The sequence below is a fragment of the Solanum verrucosum genome, unplaced genomic scaffold (genome assembly GCF_900185275.1).
Source record: "Solanum verrucosum unplaced genomic scaffold, falcon-dt-bn FXZP01000282.1, whole genome shotgun sequence".
NCBI classification, from domain to species: Eukaryota; Viridiplantae; Streptophyta; class Magnoliopsida; order Solanales; family Solanaceae; genus Solanum; species Solanum verrucosum.
The window spans coordinates 481,728-507,769 of record NW_026020198.1 but is presented as its reverse complement, the minus strand read 5'-3'; the positions used below and the strand labels follow the sequence as shown (position 1 = coordinate 507,769).

At 31.1% G+C, this 26,042-nt stretch overlaps 2 protein-coding genes and 1 pseudogene across 7 annotated transcripts in view; 2 read left to right on the top strand and 1 right to left on the bottom strand.

The window, feature by feature from the left end:
* The window catches only part of LOC125829947 (G-type lectin S-receptor-like serine/threonine-protein kinase SD1-1), a 40,825-nt gene that overhangs the window by 4,913 nt on the left and 9,870 nt on the right, over nucleotides 1-26,042 (top strand). Inside the window, exons 4-7 of one of the 6 annotated variants that reach the window (XM_049509167.1) lie at nucleotides 13,005-13,082; nucleotides 13,183-13,420; nucleotides 13,493-13,643; nucleotides 13,739-14,156. The exons of 1 other annotated variant lie outside the window; for it this stretch is intronic. In XM_049509167.1, the coding sequence (XP_049365124.1) occupies nucleotides 13,005-13,082; nucleotides 13,183-13,420; nucleotides 13,493-13,643; nucleotides 13,739-14,041 (770 nt within the window). In that variant the 3' untranslated portion in view covers nucleotides 14,042-14,156. Of the gene's footprint in view, nucleotides 1-12,314; nucleotides 12,368-13,004; nucleotides 13,083-13,182; nucleotides 13,421-13,492; nucleotides 13,644-13,738; nucleotides 14,157-26,042 lie in introns of those variants that run through there. 4 more of the 6 variants (XM_049509165.1, XM_049509166.1, XM_049509169.1 and 1 more) reach the window with 4 other exon arrangements.
* LOC125829977 (transcription initiation factor TFIID subunit 14b-like) lies at nucleotides 2,682-3,948 on the bottom strand. The gene has a single exon (XM_049509209.1). The coding sequence runs from the start codon at nucleotides 3,885-3,887 to the stop codon at nucleotides 3,063-3,065; it is 825 nt and encodes a 274-aa protein (XP_049365166.1). The 5' UTR covers nucleotides 3,888-3,948; the 3' UTR covers nucleotides 2,682-3,062.
* On the top strand, nucleotides 21,209-22,850 carry LOC125829973 (G-type lectin S-receptor-like serine/threonine-protein kinase At4g27290; annotated as a pseudogene).

The following is a 26,042-nucleotide window of genomic DNA, read 5'->3' as shown; positions in this document are numbered from 1 at the left end:
CTTAGCTTTCGTTTAATTCCTAGTTCTTTTTTTTATGTTTTTATTTTATTTTGTGTGTTTTCAACTTTGTTTTAGTTTTCATGTGTTAAGACTTTGTTTCGATATTTAAATGACTTTTCCGGTGTTCATGTTCTTGTTACTCGTCTGATTTTGGTCTAAAGAGTAATGTTTCCTCTTGGTTTTAGTCTTGCGTTCGTCCTCATAAGCAATAAGCATCTAGATCCGTGTTTACACTACCGATTCATAAAAATATCAGATATATATTAGTTCAGTGCCTCTGTTAAAGGTTGTTGTTTTGATAAGTTTATTTTTCTCTAATGTTCTCTTTGGACTGATGGTTTCATTATTCATATTTCCTCACAGTTGATATTTGTTCAAGTATTAATTTGCTAATAACATGTTTGGTATGATTTCGAGTTCACTTTAGTAATTGTTGTGCCGAAATGAGTTCTAAATGTACGAACCTTCTTAGTTTTTGAGTCGAAAATGCGGTGTATTCAACTTAAGGCAAATTTAGTTCGTGATTGTTGCATTTAAATTTCGGCCGCCCATTATGTCTTCTTAAATTGATTTTAGACCTAGCATAGTTTTGGGTTTAATGGTTTAATGCCTTTAGCGTATGTGTGATAGCATATTGGCTTTGGCTTTTGTGATCTCTCCAAGTGTTTCGAGTCAAATGGGAGCAAAAATCGGGTTTAATATTCAAGTATTTTTTTTTCTGCTTGTAACCTCTGTTTTGAAGCAAAGAGAAAAAAAAATCAAGTTAGGCCTAATTGCTTTTCAATAAAGTGTAGGAAAGCTAAGTTGTGTTGTTAGATTTTTTTTTTTTTTTTACTTGGGAATGAAAATTTTATTGTGAGTAGTCTACTGTCAGCATACATAGTTATTCATTTGAGCAAAAGATGATAATTGTGCATTATTTCAGTAGCTATTGTTGGGAATGCCTCTCCGTTTGTTGTTGTTTACTGTATGGTCTGGGCATTCAATTGAATTTGGTCATATTCAAGCATGTTAGGTTGAGTGTGTTATCCAATATGCCTCCATTTGTTGGTTATTGATATTTATGTGAGGAGTGCGTATGTGAAATGCCTTTCTTAGTTAATAGGAAGTGATGTTGCATTGTTGATTAAATTTGATAAAATATGGTTCTTATTGTTGTGTGTGCACTTCTTCTTTTTTGAATTTTTTTTTACTTTCTTTGAAATCTATACACTAGCAGTAGTTTTCTTCTTTTCTTTTCTTTTTTTTTTTAAAAAAAGCATCTACCTTGCCTCTCAGATTAAAATCATGTCTTAGCTATTTCCTTATTTCGTATGCTAATGTCGTCTTCTCTTTCACGTGATATATGAACTCCTTTGAGTCCATGATGGACTTTCTTCCTTGCATTTCCGAGTCGAGCCATAAAGGCTCTATGATATCATTCGAGTCAGCCTCATTATCAGGTCAGCGAAACAGGCGCACAGGTTGAAAGCAACAAGATAACGTTGAAAATTAAATTTTCAAGCTCTGAAAGAGTCAAAAATAGGCTGATATACCTGTTGTATACACCAATATACAGTCAGAAAATATCACGTACAGGGCAAAAACGTGAAAATGCAGGCGAAAAATGCAGGGATGTATAGTTAAAACAAAATTACAGTTTCGGGAGTTCGAGAGTTGACGGTATACATGGTGTATACATCGTATATACACTTGGTGTATATCATCTGGGAATGGAAAAATGGGTCAAAGGGCAATCTAATTGGATTTGGGCCAAAGCCCAAGTCTAATTATCTCCTCTCCCTCTCTTATTATTTATATTGTATTATTTGACTAACTTCGTTCATTATATGGTTTAATTTAATTAAATTCCTGTAGATAGCCATTTTATTTTTTTTATCTTATTCAAATTAAAATATCTATGTTTTATACTTAGCTCTATTTTATTTAGTCTTGTCACTTAAATTTATCCCCTTTTAAAAAAATCCCCTTTTAGTTCATTTCCCCTTAAAATATTTCAAATAATAAAAAATAATAATAATAATAAAATAACAATGATAAAAAAATAAAAAAGTAATAACAATAGTAAGAAATAAATAAGTTAAAGTAAATGAGTTCCTTTACTTAGTTGAAGTTGTCAAAATTAGTTAAAGTAAATAAGCTCTTTTACTTAGTTAAAGTTTTTTTTTTTTCTCTCAAAAATTAGTTAAAATAAAAATGAGTTTTCTTTACTTAGTTAAAATTTTAAAATTAGTCAAAATCATTTTTAGTCAAATCGCCGGTCAACCGCAAGTTAGCGGGCATTCTGAGGGCCTAACACCTTCTCGGAATGTACATTGAACTTCAGACCCTATTTATTTTTCAATTGATTTTATCTATTTAAATCTTTTTGAAAACTTAAGTTCTTTTTCTTTATTTTTACTAAAAAAAATTAAGTGGCGACTCTGATCTTTTGAAAATTCGATTTCTCTTAAATCATAAGTTTAATCGATTTTTTTCGAAAACTAAGTCATTTTCTTTTATCTATATTTTCCTAATAAAACAAATAGTACGTAATTTGGCCAAAAGTAAAATCCGGCATACATTTAAGTTACCAAAAAATAGTATAAACATCTCAAAATGTTTAAAGATGTTGTACAGACAATCTCGAGAAACATAAGCCATGACTGTCATGAAAAATTATGCAACTTGATTATGTCTCATTGAGCTAATATGAATTTCTCATTCAGGATTAGTATTAAAAAAACATTCATTATGGTAAAAGAACACCATTAATGGACTAACCTCAGTATCAATCTATTAAGAAATGAATCTATTGCATCTCTTCTTGTGATGCTGTCAAAGATAACCAGAAAAAGAAAAAAAGGCAAAAGGAGAAGAAAAGCGGGAAGGGAAATCTTAGTAGCTCAGTTGGTTGGCTACGTGAACTCTCACCTTGTTGGTGAGGGTTTGATTCCTCACCTTGTAATCCCCTTCCCCGGCCCCAATTTTAAGAAGAAGAAAAAACTGGACGGTCACTTTCGTCAAGGCTGTCTGCAGAGTAAAATTGGATGGACGACTGTAGATATAACAATGATACACATTCACAGATCAGAGGCAGGCTTCAATTGTTGATGCTGACCATCTACCATGCTCAACTGTCTTCTCAATCTTGCGATATGACCTTGCACCTGCTGCCGAGCTGCTGTAAGTTTTAACAATTCGTCTGCTTCGGAAAAATTTGTGAACAATTGACTTAGAGGATGATCTTTGGTGTCACCACGTTTCCTTCGATCAACATCTTCTATAGGTACAGGAGGAGGCAAATTTAGGCCAGGAGGTAGTCTAGGCACATTGACTGCTGGATGGTTCTGTACACGGGCAAAAAAAGATTCTGAAGGCTCCGCAAACACAATTTCATCATATGACTCTACTACAACAGGTTTTTTAGTGGATAGAGCCCCAGATTCGTCCTCTGGATATAGTTTCAAATGGTGATATAAGTGTAATGGCTTATCACAAACATCAGTGTGGAAATGAAGGGTCATCACAATTTCAAATTCACCCCATCCAGATTCTGTTAACTCAAAAGGAGGGTTGTCCACAACCCTTGTAGGATTGTTAAAACTTGAGTGCAATTGAAAAACAACACGTTTCACCACCACACCCAGATCCTCATTAGTTGCACCACGAACATAAATAGTCCATTTATGAGACTGGAACTCGCTCGCCTTCTTACCAAGCCAAAATGCAACATTTCCATACACTATTGGAACGCCAACTTCAAGCTCTTTCAGCTTCTTACCAGAACTCTTTTTTTCACTGTCATCGGAAGTATTCACCATTTTGGTACGCTGTGATTTTAGGGTGGATCCGGTAATGTCCGCCGGATCTTGATCGTGCGTCTTTGTTGATGAGCTTTGAGGCATTCTACGGGTATTCTCTGATTGGTCAAAATTAGGATCTCTGATAGACAATCAGAGTAGGAATATTTCACTGTTTGATTTTGATTCTTTCACCATGTAACTGTAAAGAAAATCATGGGAGTAAACAATAAATTAAATGACTGTTATATGTGGAAAGTGATTAGTGTTTAAGAAAACCTTACCAGTAGATATCTTTTTAGATACCCTAATAGTATAATAAAAAAGGGACTGACGGTATATAAAACTTTAACTCAAGTTATAGAGTTCAAATAATCGTATATATTGGAGTATATACTCTTAAAAAAGGATATTGTACTGCCACATATACTAAGGGTTTTTAAGCTGATAAAAAAGTAAAGGAAAAACTGAAGATATTTCCCTCAAAGAGAACTGTTTATGCCATTTGATCCATGTGCAATCCAAAGTTAACTCGGTGCCAAATCACCAGGAGTTTATCCACAATATAATATATGGATTCATGAAAACCCAATAGCTTTTGTCTAGCCCCTATATATATGTATATATATTAAGAAATCTATTAAATAAAGGTCATAAAAAAAGAACTCTATTAAATTTAATGATGAACTCAGTTATGACTGTATATTAAGTTGAGGTGGTTGTACTTATACGTGGAAACTCATAAACTCAATCTTGAATATGCTCCTGCAAATCATTCTCCCAAGAGAGAAGCTCATCACTGTAATGAGCAGTTTGATGACTTCCAAAGCATGAATTTAAGAGTGCGGTTGGACATGGTCCTCGATATATAACTTCAACGGTCCTTGTGTGACCAACTATCACATAGAAATAGTATAAAACCTTTGACAATTTCTTCTCCTCTTTAAGAAGTGCATACAGCTACTTAGTTAGAACACCAGAAAAGGACTTAAAGCACATTTATTAATCTGACAATTGGGTTTCCTCAATATCTAAATCCTGGCCAAGTTGTCTTAGATATTACTCTATGTGAGACTTGGGGTCACCACGAGATAACTTGGTATCATATGGGAGGGGGTGTTTGTCCTTGATCATTCACACCTAATACAAAGGCTCAGGCATCACAGATGAAAGCTAGTTTCTTCCTACTTTTTCAACTGACTTTCTACTCTTCTGTGCTCAAGATTTCTACTACAGCAGATATAATCACTACAAATCACTCCGTCACAAATGGTGAAACTATTGTTTCCTCCGGCAGAACCTTTGAAATGGGATTTTTCAGTCCCAGTGGTTACTTAAAGCGACATACTGGGATATGGTAAAAGCAAATTCTTGCTATGCTGACCGTTAAGTCAACAGAGGAAAACCACTCATAAATACATCTTCAAGCCGGGAATACTTGCTCTTCTCAATGACAAGAATGCAATTATATGGTCCACTAACACCTCACGATCAGTCCAAAATCCAGTTGCACTACTTTTAGATTCTGGTAATCTTCCTGCAATGGATGCAAATGATGCCAACCCAGAAAAATTCCTCTAAGCAGAACTTCAATATTCCAACTGATATGTTCTTGTCTAAAATGAAGCATGTCAAGAATTTTCAAACTGGCAAGGAGGTTAACCTTTCAGCATAGAAGAACGACAGTGATTCAACTCCAGGGGAATGCACTCTACACACTGATCCTTCTGGAATCTGGATATCCACAGGCCCTCATCAAACGTGGCACAAGTGTATTAGGTCGCTCAGGACCATGGAATGGTTTACATTGGAGTGGGGATCACGCACCATCATCAAGCCAAAGCAGCATTTATAAAATTCAGTTTGTTCTCAATAAGGAGGAGGTTTTCTATAATTTTTATTTCATTAGCAGTTTGGTGTTATCAAGGCTAGTCCTGACAAGCAATGGTTATATGCAAAGCCTCATGTACGTGAATCAGACCAAGAGTTGGCTTTGCCTCAGTTTACCTCCTAATACAACATATAGCTTATGTGGTGCCTATGGGAGCTGTGACATAGATCATTCCCCAGTAAAATCTATGTCCTCTTGATATACTGTTCCATTAACTAGGGAGTCCTGGAACTGGAAGAGGGACAAGAAATGTCCATGAAGAGACTCTCAAGGACGTTCATGCAAGGACTGGATTAAGTCAGAATGAAGTTATATCTATATCTCAAAGCTTCAGCCGAGAAATCTTATGAGACTTCTAGGTTGCTGCATTCAAGGGCTAGAAATGATGTTGATCTATGAATATGTGCCTAACAAAAGCCTGGACTTATACATACTATTTGTTTGGATTTCTCACCAACTACACAAGCTAAAGCAATGTATTTAACTTTGCTATATTAGTCATAACATGTACATCTGGACCTAGGCAAGGGCATGTTCACAAAAACAACTGAATCATTAGAAAGGCTTCTTTTGTAGATCAAACAAAGAGCAAATTACTTGATTGGCCAAAGCATTTCGACATCATAAATGGAATTGCTTGTGGCTTATTGTATCTCCATCAAATTTCTCGACTACGAATTATCCATAGAGACCTTAAAGCAAGCTATGTTTTGGATATAGAAATAAATCCAAAGATATCAAACTTTGGCGTGGCTAGAATTTTTTCAGGGAATGAGATGGGAGCAAACACAAGCCAGGTGGTTGGGACACAGTAAGAATCTCTAATATCAAACAAATTACCTCTGTACAACATCTCACTTCTATAATGCAATTGGTGTTTTTGTTTATTTTTCTTTTTCTGACATGGTGGCTACATTCCCCAGAATATGCAGTAGACAGGATCTTCCCCATAAAATCAGATGTGTTTAGCTTTGGCATCTTGGTTTTACAGATTGTGAAGTGCAAGATAAATAGAAGATTTTTCAATCAAAATCAAAGCCCTAACCTTCTCGGACACGTAGCCATTGCTAGGCATACATAACTCATTTTATTGCTGTAAATAGCCACATGAGTATTAGTTCTATAAATAAAACTTTTTTAGAATGAATTTTCTATTTCGGTTGTTCTTTGAACATAAACCTTAGATATGTTTCTTAAAAACAAAACTTTAAAACATGTTTGCTTAATTTGTTCTCTAGAACTAATAGCTATAGGAAAGTTTGTCATGTATTTAGAAACCACAAATCCATATTAATAGTTTAAACTTTTAACTTTGCAACTCCATTCTTAGTTAAAATATATTCGGAAAATGGTACAAAATTGTTAAAAGATTTTAAGCAGCACTTCACTCATCTCAAACCAAATATCAGTCTGCGAGGATAGAGATACGCACACTGTTTCCGATAGACCCTCAGCAACATTTATAACAGAAAATGCTATTTGCGGAACATTAATAAAGTAAACCGGAAATTACATTACCTGTTCTTAGAAGTAAAGGTTTTTTTCCCTGAAAGTCTGCTGGTTGAGTATTCCATCAATACATCGCTTCTCCTGAATAGTACCACAACTGCAATAAAACTCATTAACATATCAGATTTCATTGTTTAACTTATAAACCTATCAGCATTACAATGCTCGCACCTCAATAATCAGATCCATAAAAAAAACAGGGGATTAACAACTCGTACCTCAATATTCAGATCTAATTGCAGCAGCTATTCAGTTTTCCCCATTCCTCTTCTACAACTCTTGCAGCATCGTTCGTAAAGGACTTGCACTGATGAATGGAGAAGTGGAGGCGGAAAGGGTAAGAAATTATTTTCCAGGAAATTTCAACAGAGGGTATGGTCTGTTTGGGTAACCTTTAAGAATTTACTTATTTTGGGAAGTGATCTTGTAAAAGTATTTTTTCTAAATTATTGGACAAGTATTTTTGTTAGTATTAAAAAGGTTAATTTGTTATTTAATAAATCTTTTAAAAGTGTTCTAAAACATCAAATTATAGGGGTATCATTGTATATTATAAATAGTCTATTGGAAACATTCTCTCTACGTTAAATTATAGGAATATCTTGTGCTCACACTTTAGTCACTATCTCTCTTCTTTTTTTTGGTTGATCGCTCACTTTTTACTTGTTTAATTGCTTATAACTTAAATGATTAATTATAAGTAGATATAGAAGGATCTAATAACTCATTTTAGAAGTTCTTGATTTTCCCTATTTGGAACTGCACTCAGTAGTATTCTTGAGTTCTCTACAACCTTTTAATATTTTAAATTCTTCAGGAAATATATTAGATATTAATTAAATTGATGACAATTTTTTATTTTATTTATGAAATTATACTAAATATAATGTTAAAACTCAAGTTATAAAAAAAAACATGTAAAAATTACTTGACAGCTTACCATTAATATTTTATTAGAAATGATTTAATTATTTATATTAAAGACTTAATTAAGTTATCAAATTTTGATTTAAAATGATCTATGTTGTTTGAAATTTGAGATAATGAAGAATCTCCATTGGAAAGTAGGAGAACGGGGACAATGTTCCAATGGTTAATTTTTCCTTTAGAAAAGCCCTTAACTATTAAAAATAGATTAGTTATATCCTTTCTTTGATTTGGGATACTCCGTGATTAAACCGTTAATTAAAAGTCAACAGTCTATTAACTGTGATTTTAATGATAAAAAAACTTATTTCCTGGGAAGGTTAAACCAAGGGATAAGGGTCTGAAAAATGTCTCAACTTTGATCGGATTTGTTGTTGCGATACTAAACTTTCATGAGGACCTATTACCTCCTTAGACTATATAATACCGTATTTTAAACATATATATTTGCCCACGTGGACATAAAAAATAATGCAAAATTATAAATAGTAATGTGTCCACGTGGGCACATATATACCTTTAAAATACACTATTAAATAGTTCAGAGGGTAAAAAATACGGTATTAAATAGTCTAGGGAGGTAATAGGTCCTTATGAAAGTTTAGTATCGCAACAGCAAATCCGACTAAAGTTGGAATATTTTTCAGACTTTTATCCCTTAAACCAATGATGAAAGTCGAGCCATTGTTGTACTAACTTCAAGTGTCCGGGTAACCAATTGTCTCGTGCTCGAATTATATATATATATAGGTATAATACATAAATGTGTTTTTTACTTTGATATTAGTTGACATCTATGCCTTTCAACTTTGAATACATAATTAGACACGTAAACTTGTATAAAATTGAACAAGTAGACGTATAACGATTTGCTTGAGATACATTCGAACTGATTAATATTATGCTACATAGGATAGATCAAGAAAGCAATTTGTTGCTAGATCAAGAAATCCAAAGATCTATCAGACTTCTTAATTTAATTAATTTTCTTGCCCTTGGTTTTGCACTGTGGCTACTTGTCCGAATACGCAGTAAATGAATTGAGCTAATAAATAAAAAGTCAATAATCCGTCTAAACTTAAACAAATTAGGTTGATTATATTCTTGAACTAATAAATGAAGCAATCAATAACTTGAGCTAATAAATGAAGAAGTCAATAACTTGCAATAACTTGACGTTTCAACATTATATTCAATAAACTTGGACCATTGATCCGATTTATTGATTAATATAATCAAGTTATTAACTTCTTCATTTATTAGCAATTTTATGGACCATTGGTCCGATTTATTGTCTACAAACTAATGTTTGTTTTCGAATTTTATCAATTACTTACTTCAACTTAAAGTAATAAAATGAGAAATTCATGCATATTTTATGCTTTTTTTTGTAGGAAAAAAGAGACTAGCTTACATGTTAAAAATGAAAAAAATGTCATAAAGATTTCAAGCGGGTAACAAAACTATTTTTCTCTCTCTATTAAATTCATGAAATCAAATACATATAGGAACTTTCTGTTTGCCATTTTAATTTGTCTTTTAATTGCTCGTGTAAAATGAAAATTCTATTCAAACTACTACTTGTGAAAAAACTTCAAAGTATAAACTATAAAGAGGTTAAGCGTATGATTTTAAAATATAAAGGAGTATATTTATAAATGAATCATATTATAGATGTATTTAATGTAATTTACCCATTATAATGTTAGCAATTAAATGATGGATTATGATTTAAGACAATTCAAAAAGGTAACGGAAGTCTTATGTAGGAACTTGGGATAGAAAATTCAAGGAATGCAATTCAATATTTGGAATTCCTATTAATCCGATCGTGCGATTTCGCACCGTGTAAGACTTGACACTTTCTCCTGTGATTTTTATCTTATCTAACACTCGTACATGAGACTTCTGAATATAAATATGAAAGAATCTTATTCATTCCATCATATCATTTGTTGATCACATATATATTATACTCATCAACGGCGTACGACAGTTTGTGTTTTCTTCTTGGCTCGTTTTATTCAGTTGTGTACTAATTGCATCGGTCGAGAAAATAGAATATATAAAATAATATAAAAATTAACACACAAACTCATACTATACATTTTATTCACCTGAGATTATAAAATAATAACCAAATACCATACTTGATATACTGAATTTTATATAAATAAAAAAAAAAACTACCAAATATAATATTAACTATTCTAATTTTTAATTTAATATATGAATAACTATCTTCCTAACCAGCAATAACCCCAAGCAGTACAAAAAGTTTCTATGTTTTTTCAAAACAGTATCTCAAGTTTTTCAAGTGACTAATCTTGCGAAAAGTTACATTATCTTTTAAGTTAAATTAAATAACTAAATAAAATAGTAATAGTCAAATATAGAATTTATAAGATTAGTTTAATAAAATAACATGACTAAGATAATTTTTTTATGGGTATGTCAAATCAAATAATAGAGGAACAATAATATCTGTCTATCATAAAAGTGGTAGTGGCGAAAAATAATTAACTGACTTCAAAATCTTCAACTACCAACCTCTCAGCTAATTTTTCAGACAAAGCCAAACCTTATGTTTATATTAAAAATTTATTTAGTACGTATAAATAATCTATTCAAAACTTAATATGAAAATAAAATTATGTCCCAAAACCCATAAATTAAAAATTCCGACTCCACCACAGTGACTTCAAATTTCCATTAGCTGCTTTAAGGTGTGGTATGGCAAACTTTGGAAACCAAAATCCAAGAGACTATAGCCTTCTGATATGGGAACGGAGTTGCCCTATTCAAATATTGGATGTAAACATGGTCAAAGAGACATTAAAAATCTCACAAACTTCCAATTTTTGTCTAAAGCCGCCATTGTTAACACTATTCAAACAAAATAAAATAAGATTTTTATACAAATTTCAGAAATGTATTTGCTACTTTCCAGAATTAAAAATCATGGCATCATCTATGGAAGCTACTGGTTTCTTCCTACTTTTTCTGCTGGCTTTCTGCTCTTGTATACACAATATTTTTTCTACTACAACAGATTTAATCAGTACAAATCAATTCATCATAGATGGTGAAACTATTATTTCATCCGGTGGAACCTTTGAGCTGGGATTTTTCATCCCCAGAGGTTCCATAAATCGATATATTGGGATATGGTACAAGCAAATTCTTCCTCATGTCCAAACAGTTGTATGGGTTGCCAACAGAGAAAACCCGCTCAACAATACTTCTTCAGCTGTTTTGAAGGTCACCAGGCCAGGAATACTTGCTCTTCTAAATGACAAGAATGAAACTATATGGTCCACTAACACCTCAAGATCAGTCCAAAATCCAATTGCAGTGCTTTTAGATTCTGGTAATCTTGTTGTAAAAGAAGCAAATGATAACAGCCCAGAAGATTTCCTCTGGCAGAGCTTCCATTTTCCAACTGATACGCTCTTGCCTGATATGAAGCTTGGCAAGAATTTTAAAACTGGCCATGAGGTTTATCTTTCATCATGGAAGAACGATAATGATCCAGCTCCAGGAGAATTCACTCGTAACATTGATCCTACTGGATATCCACAAGCCCTAACCAAGAGTGGCACAAATGTAATGGCTCGTATAGGACCATGGAATGGTTTACGATGGAGTGGAGCACCCATACCACTACTAGAATGCTGCTTTTATCAATTTACTTTCAATGAGGAGGAGGTTTACTATAGCTTTTCACTCATTAACAGCTTGGACTTAACAAGACTAGTCCTGACTAGCAATGGTTATATACAACATTTGAAGTGGGTGGAATGGACAAAGAGATGGCATACTTACTACAATTTACCAGCGGATTATTGTGATACACATAGCCTATGTGGTGCCTATGGGAGCTGTGACATAGATGATACACCGGTTTGTGGATGTTTGGAAAAGTTTGTAGCTAGATATCCACAACAATGGGAAAAGGGAGATTGGTCTGAAGGGTGTGTTCGGAGGACACCCTTAAATTGCAAAAAGGAACATGTATTTATAAAATATTCTAGAATCAAATTGCCAAATACTAAGTACTCTCAGTATAATAAAACCATGACACTCAAAGGGTGTAGGCAAGTATGCTCCAGGAACTGCTCCTGCACAGCTTATTCAAGTTTAGATATAAGTAATGGAGACAAAGGTTGCTTATTATGGTTTGGGGAATTGGTTGACATCAGAAAGCTATCGGAAGGTGGACAAGACATTTTCATCAAGATGGATTCTTCAGAGCATGGTAAGAACTTTTTAAAGAAATTTCCCATGAACTGCTTCTTAACTTAGTTTTTTTCAACACATGGAGATGGTATTATGCAAAGTTAGTGGCCTGTCTTGGTTTGCAGTGGCTGACTTAAAAAATTAATCGTAGAATCTGAGGCAGGTTCAAAAACAAAGAAGGCAAAGATACTCGCAGTGATTTTCTCATTGTTGATGGCAATGATTCTGCTAATCCTGATTTTGTTGTGGTACAAACGGAAAAATAAAAAACTGAAACTCAAAGAAGATTTTGAGCTTCCACTGTTCCCATTGTTGACAATAACAAGAGCAACAAATAACTTTTCGGTCAACAACAAGATTGGAGAGGGTGGATTTGGACCTGTTTACAAGGTATACAATGCAAATTTGTTGAAACAGTAACTAGTTTATGCTCAAGATCAGAGTGATAGAGATGATTTTCATTCTGCAATATTCTCATCTTTGTAAGATCTATATTCTGCTATTATACATTTGCCATTTCCAGGGAGTATTGGAAGATGGACAAGAAATTGCCGTGAAGAGACTGTCAAGGACTTCCATGCAAGGAATTGATGAATACAAGAACGAAGTTATCTATATTGCCAAGCTTCAGCATAGAAATCTTGTGAGACTTCTAGGTTGCTGCATCCAAGGGGAAGAAAAGATGCTGATCTATGAATACATGCCTAACAACAGCCTAGATTCCTACATTTTTGGTTTGGATTTCTAACCTATTACACAAGCTAAAATGAGTAATAATTTGATCTCTTAGTCATAATATGAAAAAATCTGCTCACAAGAAAGCTTCTTTTGCAGACCAAACAAAGAACAAATTACTTGACTGGCCAAAGATTTTCCACATCATCAATGGAATTGCTCGTGGCTTATTGTATCTCCATCAAGACTCTAGACTACGGATTATCCATAGAGACCTTAAAGCAAGCAATGTTTTGCTAGATATAGAGATGAATCCAAAGATATCAGACTTTGGCTTGGCCAGAAGTGTTACAGGAAATGAAATGGGAGCAAAAACACGCCATGTGGTTGGGACATAGTAAGAATCTGTAATATCTCTTATATGACACCTTGCTTCTTTAATTCTCATGGTGTTGTTTTATTGGCACAGTGGTTACATGTCCCCTGAATATGCAGTAGATGGGAAGTTCTCGGTAAAATCAGATGTGTTTAGCTTTGGCGTATTGGTGTTAGAGATTGTGAGTGGCAAGAAAAATAGAGGATTTGTTCATCAAGATCACAACCTTAACCTTCTCGGTCATGTAAGCACTGTTTAACCTGTATTACACACACAACTCATTTTTTTTCTTTACAAAAATAGAATTTGTCATGATTCATAAGATCAAAACTCAAACAGGCATGGAAGCTTTACAAAGAGGATAGGTCGTTGGAACTAGTTGCTGAGCAGCTGGCTGATTCTTGCAACACTTCTCAAGTTTTGAGGTCAATCCATGTGGGTTTATTATGCGTGCAACAACATCCGGATGATAGACCAAGCATGTTTTCTGTGGTTCATATGTTGGCTAATGATGGTCTACTTCCAAAAGCCAAAGAACCGGGATTTTTCACAGAACGAAATGTATATGATGAAGCAAAATCAGGATCGCAGACAAGAAGTTCAAAAAATGAATTCACTATCACATTGTTAGATCCACGATAGGTGTGACAAAATAACAATTTTGACTTGCGTGCACATGAATAAGAAAGATATACATTACAACTTTGGTTATTGTGAAATACAGTATTACTTAAATAAAATAAACATCAAGTTCTACTTATGTTAATGTATGGACCTTTTTATCTATTTGTATTGTTCTTTGAATATATACTTTAGATATGTCAACAACAAAGAAGGAAGAAAGTGATTTCAGTAACGAAATGTACCCAACCTAACACGAGGCCAAATAGTGGTTTCATCAAATCTGCTAAAACGGAGCAATATATTTTGAACAATTCTACAAGTGAATGCAGAATTAACTCAAAACCACTGCGCAGGTAATGTAGAAACACTCCACCAACAATTTTCCCCAAATATCAAAATTCAAAATCATCAAAGTAGCAGAATAGAACTATACCAGAATAAGGAGCCCTAGCGTTACGAGGAAGAGGCGACTGCCGGAGATGGAGACTGAATGGGAAGATTAGCCTCAAAGTAGAGCTTCTTGTAATTTGGGTCAACTGTCTAGAAATGGAGCGAAATAAAGAAAAAAAGGGGAAATGCTAACAAGGAAAAGTGACCGTGTAAGACTTGTTTATGGGAAAGCTCTCCTAATGTGAAATTTGAGACTTTTGAATAAATAAAAATGAGTGAATCTTAATTCATCTCATTTGATCACATATATTATTAATAGGAAAAATTACTTGAGTGGATCCTTTTTAAAAAATAATTACTTATTTTAAATATACTCTTTAATTATTACCATTTATAGCAATATATAACAATACTATATGTTTTATTAGATTTGTCTTCCTCTTTTGCCTCTTTCTTCTTTTTCTCTCTCGCCTTTTTAATTTTTAATTTTTTTTTCTCGCTCTTTCTCCCCTTTTTTCTTTATATTGTTCTTTTTCCCTTGTTTTCTTTCTGCTGCTGCTTTTTCTCTCTTGCTTTCTTTCTATTGTTTTTTCTATCTTTTTTCTTTTTGTTGCACTTTCTCCCTCTCCTTCTTGCTTTTTTCCCCTTTCTCTCTCTCTATTTTCTTTCATATAGTCAATGATTCGTAGACTAAATAAATTTTTATTAATAATTAATTAATTAGACAAGTAATCTAATCGTAACAAATGAAGAGACAAAATAAATTGCAAAATGAATTAAATTTGAATTAAAAATGTGTTCCACACATATTAAAGTTGAATTAGAAGAGAATTAATATGAATGCAAAATGTAGCAAACGAAAGAGCATTCTATGATCTATAAACGGAATGAATTTGTATAACAATGAATTTCACAAGTAATTAAATGTAAAAAATCAACTAATAAATTGCAAAATTGATTAAAATTGTATTACACTAATATTAAACAAGTAAATAAATTAAACTTCCTTTAAAATTGTATTACACAATATTAAAGTTGAATTAGAAGAAATAATTAGGAAAGAATGAAAAACGTAACTAACGAAAGACAAGACAACGATCTATAAACTGAATTAAACTTTTATTATTCATTAATAAAACATGTATTATATGTGCCTTATAAATTATTTTTGGTTTGTATCACTAAGAACGAGTGTGATGTATTATAAGTGTGTTACCTAAATTACTTTAGTTCATATCATTAAAAATGGAGTGAAGTTTGCAATATGTATTATAAATGGGATGTATTATTCATGATTTTAATACAATTTTAATACAATTATGAAACATATCTAATACAAATGTGATATAGTTTCGTAAACTTCATCCTTTTCGAAATTCAATCTAATATTTCTCCTAAAATCAATTCTAAACTTAACCAAATCCTCTTTAAATTGAGATATTAAACTCCAAATGATATTTTCAATTATTTGTAGGAACAACCTATCCAAACTAAAGAGCAAACAGGTAATCTAATCGTAACAAATGAAGAAACCTAATAAACTGCCAAATGAATTAAACTTGAATTAAAAATGTATTACACACATATTAAAGTTGAATTAGAAGTGAATTAAATATGCATGCAAAATGTAGCAAACAAAAGAGCATTCTGTGATTTGTAAACTGAATAAACCTTGTATTAATAATGAATTAAACAAGTAATTTAATCATAACAAATCAACCAATAAACTGTAAAATGAATTAACTTGAATTAAAAGTGTATTACACAAATATTAAAGTTGAATTAGAAGAGAGAATTAAGCATGGATAAAAAATGTAACTAATGAAAACACCAGACAATGATCTATAGAGTGAACTAAACTTATATCATAATGAATTAAACAAGTAATATAATAGCAACAAATAATAAACTACAAAATGAATTAAATTTGCATTAAAAGTGTATTACACAATATTAAAGTTGAATTAGAACAGAAAATTAAGAATAAATAAAAAAACATAACTAACGAAAGACAAGATAATAATCTATAGACTAAATTAAACTTGTATTATTCATAAGTAAAACATGTATTATATGTGTCTTATAAATTATTTTGGTTTGTATCACTAAGAACATGAGTGATGTTTGCAATATGTATTAAAAATGTAGTGTGCATGTATTAATCATTTGGTTGGTATCACTAAGAAGAGAGTAAAGTTTGCAATATGTATTAGAAATGTATTGTTCATGAATAAACCTTATATTATACGTGTCTTATAAATTATTTGATTTGTATCACTAAGAAAATGAGTGATGGTTGCATTATGTATTATAAATGGATTGCTCATGAATAAAACTTATATTAGATGTGTCTTATAAATTATTTTAATTTATCACTAAGAAAATGAGTGACGGTTGCAATATGTATTAAAATGTAATGTGGATGTCTTAAAAAGATATTATTAGTGTATTACCTAAATTATTCTTGTTGGTATCACTAACAAAGGAGTGAAGCGTGCAATATGTATTATAAATGTACTATTCATGAATAAAACATGTATTAAATATATCTTATAAATTATTTTGATTTGTACCACTAAGAAAAAGACGACGTTTGCAATATGTATTACAAATGTATTGTTCCTATATTATAAATGTATTAAGAGTGTGTTGCTTAAATTATTTTGGTTGATATAACTAAAAAGAGTGAAGTTTGTAATATGTATTATAAATGTATTGTTCATGATTTTAATTCAATTTTAATACAATTATGAAACATATCTAATACAACTTTAATACAATTGTGATACAGTTTCATAAACTTCACTTTTTTCGAGTTTCAATCTAATATTTCTCCTAAAATCAATTATAAACTTAACCAAACCCTCTTGAAATTGTGATATAAATTCCATACGACATTTTCAATAATTTGTAGGAATATCCTATCCAAACTAATCACAAATTCGTAAAATTCAAATAATGAATTCAAAATTTGAATCTTTATAATGACCATCAATGGTGAACTCTTGTTGTTGTAGTTTTAGAGATTTGAAATTTCTGCTTGAAAACATGATTTTGTACAAATTTTCATCTTTCCATTTCTTTTTTCGTTGTATTTTTTGGATAAAAATAATGAAATATGAAAAATTGATTTGTTATTTAAATGAAAATTTGAAAGAAGAAGAAGAAATTAAAAAAAAAAAAGAAGAGAAAAGAAGAGTCGGAAGATAATAATTATAGAGAAAAGAAAGATGAAGAAGAATTAAAAAATAAAGAGGAAGAGGAAAAAGGGCTGAGACAGAGGCAAGTGGCGGTACATTTTTCTTAATTGCAAAAAAATTGTTATATTTAGTTAGAAAAATTATATTGACATAAATGGTAAATATTTTTTTAATATAGCATATTTATGTGATTTACCCTTATTAATACTACATAATTTAAGGCCCGTAATACGGGCCCAATATAATTTCACATATTTTATTAGAAAATTACAAAATTTACAATTTAAGATATCATAATCCCCTCTCGGATACATCCTTATTCCCTATCGGATACATTTATCCCCTCTCGGATACATACCTATTTCCTCTCGGATACATCCCTCCCATAGAGTAATATATCATTTGTAATGTATTGGAAAATCAAGGAATGTATTCGAAAACAATGAAAAATTTGAGATTTTTGTAATTGAGAAACTTCTGGAATAGGATTTAATTAGCCTCCAAAGATATGAGATTTTTGTACTTTATACTCTTCAATAAACAACTTCAATATATCACTTAATAATCTATTTCAAATGTTCATACGACATAAATGCGTCGTTTACAATCCAAATTGAGAAAGTTGAATTCTGAAAAATTCTATGCAGCAAGGAAATAGAGAATTGTGTTAGATTATGAGTTAAAACATATCGTGTTCGAGGAATATATAAAATGTTGATGTCTTTGAAAAAGTTCATCAATCTACATATATTTCACAAGTGGTATCTATTTTTCACTATGTTATTATCTTTTTTTTTGTAATATTTGCACCATAAGCTTTGCATATGATAAAATACTAATCATTGATCAACCAATTCGTAAAGATCAATTCAAAGTTTTTCAAATCTCTATTGGTTTAACTTTAGTATACTGTGTTTGTAATTTGCTTTGTCGATGAATTTTGTGATACATTTTATTATTGTCTTTGATAAATAGAAATACTTCTATTTATTTTGATTTTAATATTGAAAGTACTAATCAAAATTGATTTCTAACTCCACAACAATAAAAACAAGCAGGAAAGTAACTTTATTTCTATATACAAAAACAATTATCTTAATGTTATATTCTAAATATTGAAATTATTTATTAAAAAATTATTTCTAACTCCACACCAATAAAAATAATCATGAAAGCAATTTTTTTCTATATGCAATAACAATTATCATAATGTTATATTCTAAATTATATTAATAAATTTTTTTGATACTACACTCTTAACATATGCTGTAAAAGAAAACTTTAAATCTTACCCCCACAAAATAACCAATATACTTGTTTTTCTTTTTCAGGTTGTTTTTCCCTAAATTATTTATTTATTTAGTTTTTTTGTTCCTCTATATTTCTCAACAAAGTCCTTTTCTATTGACTTTGTATTTTGTCATTCTTCTTTATAACTACTCATTTTTCTTTAGTTTGTATTTTAATATTCCTTAGAATTTGAATGTTAAACTTTCTCCTTGTCAATTTTTCTCTGTTAAATAGTTTATTATATTATATTAAGAAAATATCCTTTATAGAAATGAAAAAAATTATATTTTTTAATCTTTCGATGAATACATTATCAAATCATTAATTTCTTGATAGTCAAACATTGTTCATTCTTTTAGTCACGAAATTTGATATTTTCTTCAAATTAATTAAAAAATATTGATACGTCATTTTAAAGACTATTTCAATGATCAAGATACGAATTTAGTGGTCATATTGTGTAACATAATATTAAAAATATGTTTACACAATATCTTTTAAAGTATTTTTAGGAACAAAATATTAACTATTCAAACACATTTTATTTTAAATTAGTTCAAAATTTTCTTTCTAAAACATGTCAAAACAAGCTTAGCATTTATTATTGTTTGTAAGAAGTTAACTAATAGAAATTCTTCATTTTAACAAAATTACAAAAATATCTTTATGGGCTCATAACAAAAGTAAAGACATACAATATATGAATTCTTCTAGATTTTCATTTTGACCACTAATTACACAATTATTATTTTACCCTTAAATGATGTTAAAACTATTAAAATGCCATTGATCGTCCTTCTCATGACACTTCTATATAATAGAAATGTTAATTGTCATAATAAATAAAAAATTATAAGATACAATTTACAGTTGAAAATTACTTATGAAAAAATGGAGTACAAACTATACATTTAAATAAGTTATGTCATATACATATTAGTGTAAAGAAATTTCACTCTATAAATTTATTTACTTATTATAATATGTAATTTATTTTATTATGAAAATTTACAAATTTGATGTTTTATGAAAAATTGGTATGAATATTTTTATGTGACCTCATAGTATGAAATTCTTTACTTTATGATATAGAAGAATATTACTTAAAATAAATTATAATATCTTAATATAAAAATGTGATTGAAACTATGGGTCCATAATAAATGTCATATCATTAGGATACACATGACATTTAGAAAAATATATTTGGTTGTACTATCATTATAAATCTATTACCACTTTTTTGATGCCATAACATAGAAACAAACATTCTAGAATTTTTATGAAATGACAAATTTGCCCTTGATCGTCTTCAACTTGGCTCTTCTATATAATAGAAAAATCCGCTAAAGAATACTCTTCAACGGCAACAACGGTGTGTGCTTTCTTCTTGGCTTGTTTTCTCCAATGGTGTATTAATTGCATCTGTTGAGAAATATAGAATATATAAAATAATATATACCTTAATGCATAACTTGTAAGTAATTATACACATTTTATTCAAGTGAGATTGTAAAATAATAACCAAACGCCATATTTGATATGTTGATTTTTTTTTATAAAAAAAGTAGCTAACATAATATTAACTATTCTAATTTTTAATTAATACATGAACAACCACTCGTAAGTCGTAACAGTACAAAAATTGTTTCTATGTTTTTTAACATGTTGAAACAAATAGCATATCAAGTTTTTCAAGTGACTAATTTGTTAGTCACGAAAGGTTACGTAATTTTTTAAGTGATATAATAGCGTAAACATATTATCTTATCCAGTGTTTTAAAAGGCAAGGGCGTGAGACAAGACATTTTACTTAGTACAGGGCGAAGTGTAAACCCCGAGGTATAGAGCATAAGTCCCATATAATAGCACAAAATTATAAATATACATCAAACTGAAAACATGATTAAGGAAACTCATAGAAAATAAAAGGAAAAATGCAAAAGTACCCCCAGTCTATGCCCAAAATTCCTGAGACACACCTAACATTTACTAAGGTCTTATTACCTCCCCGAACTTATTTTAATTTATAATTTTCTACCCTACGTGACACTATCTTATTTTATTTTTTTAAACTCTGTGTCAAGTCAAACTAGACCACTCTTTTTGAAACGGAGGGAGTAATATTTAAGAAACTTTTTTTAACTTAGTTTTTCAACACATGGAGACCATAATATGCAACATGCATGACTGGCCTATCTAGATTTGCAGTGCCTGATTAAAAAAAATTGATTGTAGAATCTGAGGCAGGTTCAAAAAGAAAGAATTGAAGGCAGAGATACTCGCAGTGAGTTTCTCATTGTTGATGGCAATGATTCTGCTAATCCTGATTTTGTTGTGGTACAAATGGAAAAAGAAGAAACTGAAATTCAGAGAAGATTTTGAGCTGCCACTGTTCTCATTGTCGACAATAACAAGAGCCACAAATAACTTTTCGGTCAACAACAAGATTGGAGAGGGTGGATTTGGACCCGTATTCACTGCAAATTTGTTGGAGTAATAAACAGTTTATGCACAAGATTAGTGTATCAGAGATGATCTTGATTCATTCTACAATATTAATCTTGTCTTTGTAAAATCTTCATGTACTTTTGTCATTTCTAGGGGGTCCTGGAAGAGGGACAAGAAATGGCCGTGAAGAGACTGTCAAGGACTTCCATGCAAGGACTTGATGAATTCAAGAACGAAGTTATCTATATTTCCAAGCTTCAGCATAGAAATCTTGTGAGACTTCTAGGTTGCTGCATTCAAGGGGAAGAAAAACTGTTGATCTATGAATACATGCCTAACAAAAGCTTGGATTCATACATATTTGGTTTGGATTTCTCACTACTACATAAGCTCAAAATAATATACAAAGCTTTGTTCTATTAGTCATAACATGCATATTTACACCTTCACAGAAAAAAACTAATTAATCGGAAAGCTTATTTGTAGATCAAACGAAGAGGAAATTACTTGATTGGCCAAAGCGTTTCCACATCATAAGCGGAATTGCTCGTGGTTTATTGTATCTCCATCAAGATTCCCGTCTACGAATCATACATAGAGACCTTTAAGCAAGCAATGTGTTGCTAGATCAAGAAATGAATCCAAAGATATCAGACTTTGGCTTGGCTAGATGTGTTGCAGGTAATGAAGATGGAAGTAAACGCAAGCCGTGTGGTCGGAAGAACCTCCATACCATATGTATAAAGTGCTCTTTCATATTGCCTCTGATCACTTCTTAATTTAATCAACTCTCTTGCTCATGTTTTTGCACAGTGGCTACATGTCCCTAGAATATGCAGTGAAAGGGATTTTCTCTGTAAAATCAGATGTATTTAGCTTTGGTGTCTTGTTGTTAGAGATTGTGAGTTGCAAGAGAAACAGAGGATTTGTCCATCAAGATCACAACCTTAACCTTCTTGGTCATGTAAGCACTCTATATATTGTCTGTATTACATATATAACCCTTCTTCTTTTCTTAACAACACAGAGAATTTGACACGCCCCATGGTCTATACTCGAAAAGGCATGGAAGCTTTACAAAGAAGATAAGTCCTTGGAACTAATTGATCATGAGCTGCAGCTAGCTGATTCTTGCAATGTATCTCAAGTTTTGAGGTCAATCCAAGTAGGTTTATTATGCGTGCAACAATGCCGAGAAGATAGGCCAAATATGTCTTCTGTGGTTCTGATGTTGTCTAATGAAAGTCCACTTCAAGAAGCTAAAGAACCGGGTTTTTTCACAGAAAGAAAGGTATTTTTTTTTCCTCCCTAGGAGCTCCCACCCATTTTGCTCCCTTGTTGACTCGAACTCATAACCTTCGGGTTGAAAGTGAGGGATGCTTACTATCCGAGCAACTCCCTCTTGTCAAAGAAAGGTACTTGATGCAGCAAAATCAGGATCACAGATAAGAAATTCGAAAAATGAAGTCACAATCACATTGTTAGGTCCTCGGTAGTGTGTGAACACAAAAGCTATTTTGACTTGCAGCCCTTTACCTGTCTCAAACACAATATTATAATTTACCCATTATAATATTAACAATTGAATGATGGATTATAATTTAAGACAATTCAAAAGTCTGTCTAGACGATGATATTAAAGAGGTAACGGAAGTCTAATGCAGGAACCTGGGATAGAAAATTCAAGGAATCAAATCACCATCACATTATTAGATTTTTTTTTTTTTAGTTTCCAAACCTGATGTTTGATATGTTGGAATTCCGATTAATCCGAACTTGTGGTTCGTTTCCTGTTAGACGTTTACGGGGAAAGTTCTCCCTAATGTGGTGATTTTTGTCTTATCTAGGACTCGTACTTGAGACTTCTAAATAAAAATGAAAGAATCTTATTCATTCCGTCATAACCTCTGCTGATCACATATATTATTAGTTCCGCCTAAGGATACTCTTCAACGGCAACAACAGTGTGTGCTTTCTTCTTGGCCTGTTTTCTCCAATGGTGTATTAATTGCATCTGTTGAGAATTATAGAATATATAAAATAACATATACGTTGATGCATAACTTGTAAGTAATACACATTATATTCACGTGAGATTGTAAAATAATAACCAAACGCCATATTTGATATGTTGATTTTTTTTTAAAAAAAACTAGCTAACATAATATTAACTATTCCAATTTTTAATTTAATACATGAATAACTATCTTTCTAACTAACAACCACTCGTAACCGAACAAAAATTGTTTCTATGTTTTTTAACATGTTGAAACAAATAGCATATTAAGTTTTTCAAGTGACTAATTTGTTAGTCACGAAAAGTTAGGTAATTTTTTAAGTGATATAGTAGCGTAAACATATCATCTTATTCAGTGTTTTAAAAGGTAAGAGCGTGAGACATGACATTTTACTTACCACATAACAATGTGTAATCCCCGAGGCATAGAGCAAAAGTCCCATGAATCTTTCAATTTTTAATTTCTATTATAGAAATATAATATAATAGCACAAAATTATAAAAATACATCAAACAGGAAACATGATTAAGGAAACTCATAGAAAATAAAACTTCTAACATGAATTTACAAGTATAAATAATAATGATATAAACATTATAATGAGAAGCAAATCAACTTTAATATCTTAACTTTTAATTAATAAAAGAATCATTATTCCTAAAAATATATTATTGTTATCCTATGCAATTTACCTCCCTTAAAAAACAATTAATAAAACTTATTATCACTCCATCATGAATAACTATTAAATTATTTTTAAATAGCGAAATAATAAAATATGATAATTGTGAGATATATGACAAAAACATGACCAATAAAAGTAAAGCTATAAAACTTGGCTAGATACTTTTAAAAGAAATATAAAATAATAATCACCCTCACGATATTACGAAATAGTAAATATACAATACTACGACTTGTTATTTGATATATATATATATATATATATATATATATATATATATAGTTTAAAAAACTATTAGGTATCATTCATTTATTAAAAAATTATGATGGTCAACAATGTTAACTAAAGAATTTAACACATAATTTGTGTAAGATTTGCTAAAGCCCCTCGTGTTGGACATTGAGCATGTTTAGGACGTACAAACGGACGCTTAAGGCGTAAGTTTCATAAAACTAAGCCCCACACATAAATCTCGGAGCGTTTTACTATAGCCCTGCTCCAAAGCGAGTCCCGAACCGGGTCTCGACACAGTCTTTTAAAACATTGAATTCTTATCTAAGCATAAAAGTTAAAATCATTGGTCAAACACACTAATAATTTGATATGATATGTGCACCATAATAGCATTTCTCGCTGAAAAGGCTCAAAATAATCCATTATCTTTGGGTTAAGACTTAAAATTCTCCTTTAGTTTTCACATAGAGCAGTGATAGTCACTCATATTTGCAATATTGGTGCACTTTTGGTCATCCTTCAAAGTTTTGCCTATTTTTTAACATTGCTTTTGTCCTTAATTTTATATATGGAATGTTCAATTGTTTTTTTATTATATATTTAATAGAAATAATAACTCCATGTGAGAGAAGGTGAGAAGAAGAGAACATTGTACTGTTCGGTAGAAATATTATTGTAGCTAAACTAAGAAAATCTTGATATATGGTGTTGCATGAAAAGAAAAAATTATACTATTGCACGTGAAAACGACATGATGAACCTTTCAACTTTATCCGCAATAATCTTTTTACCAAACAAAACAAGGTGTTCCTCTTCTCACCTTCTTTCGCATAGAGTTATTATTTATATTAAATATATAAAAAGACGACCGAATATTTCATACATAAATTGTGGAAAAAATTAATGTTGAAAAATAGGCAAAAGTTTTGGGAGAGGACCAAAAGTGCACCAATATTATAAACATAAGGGATTATTACTGCTCCATGTAAAAACTCAAGGATAACTTGGAGTCTCAACCCAAAAATAAGGAACTATTTTGGGCTTTTAATTGGTCACAAGATGGTTGGTTCATGTCCTAACAAGTTGCCGCAAAGAAAGACTTTCTGCAACTAACTTTGGACTAAAATATTTCCTAATTCCAGATGTTTCAAAGTCTTTGACAATATTAATTAAATGTTAAAAAAAGGGAGAAATCAAGTGCATTTTTAGCAATTACTGTACATTTTCTTTTGTGGAAAGTTTTTTTTATGATAGCACACCCTCCGTTTCATATTACTGGGTGGTTGTTTCAATTTACTTATCCCCATTCTAAAAAATAATTGTTTTAATTTACTTATCTAATTTATGAAATCAAGATAATTTTATCCTTTCTACTCTTAGTATTAAATAACAAAATAAAATAGCAGTAGTTAAATATAAAGTTCGGAAGCATCATTAACAAGGTTAATTTAGTAATATACACCTTTAATTAAATTTTGATAAAGATGTATTATTATATCAATAAGGACCAAGTAAGATGAAACGGAACTTTGGAACCAAAATCCAAGATAATAGACTAGACAAATAGTATCATCAAGAAAAGTCAGGTGGTTATGGACTGAGCAAAGCCTTCTGATATGGGAACGGAGTTACTTTAGTCAAATAATGGAGGTAAACTTTGTCAAAGAGACATTAAGAACCTTACAAACTTCCAATTCTTGTATAAAGCCGCCATTGTTAACTACTATTCAAATAGAATAGAATAAAATATG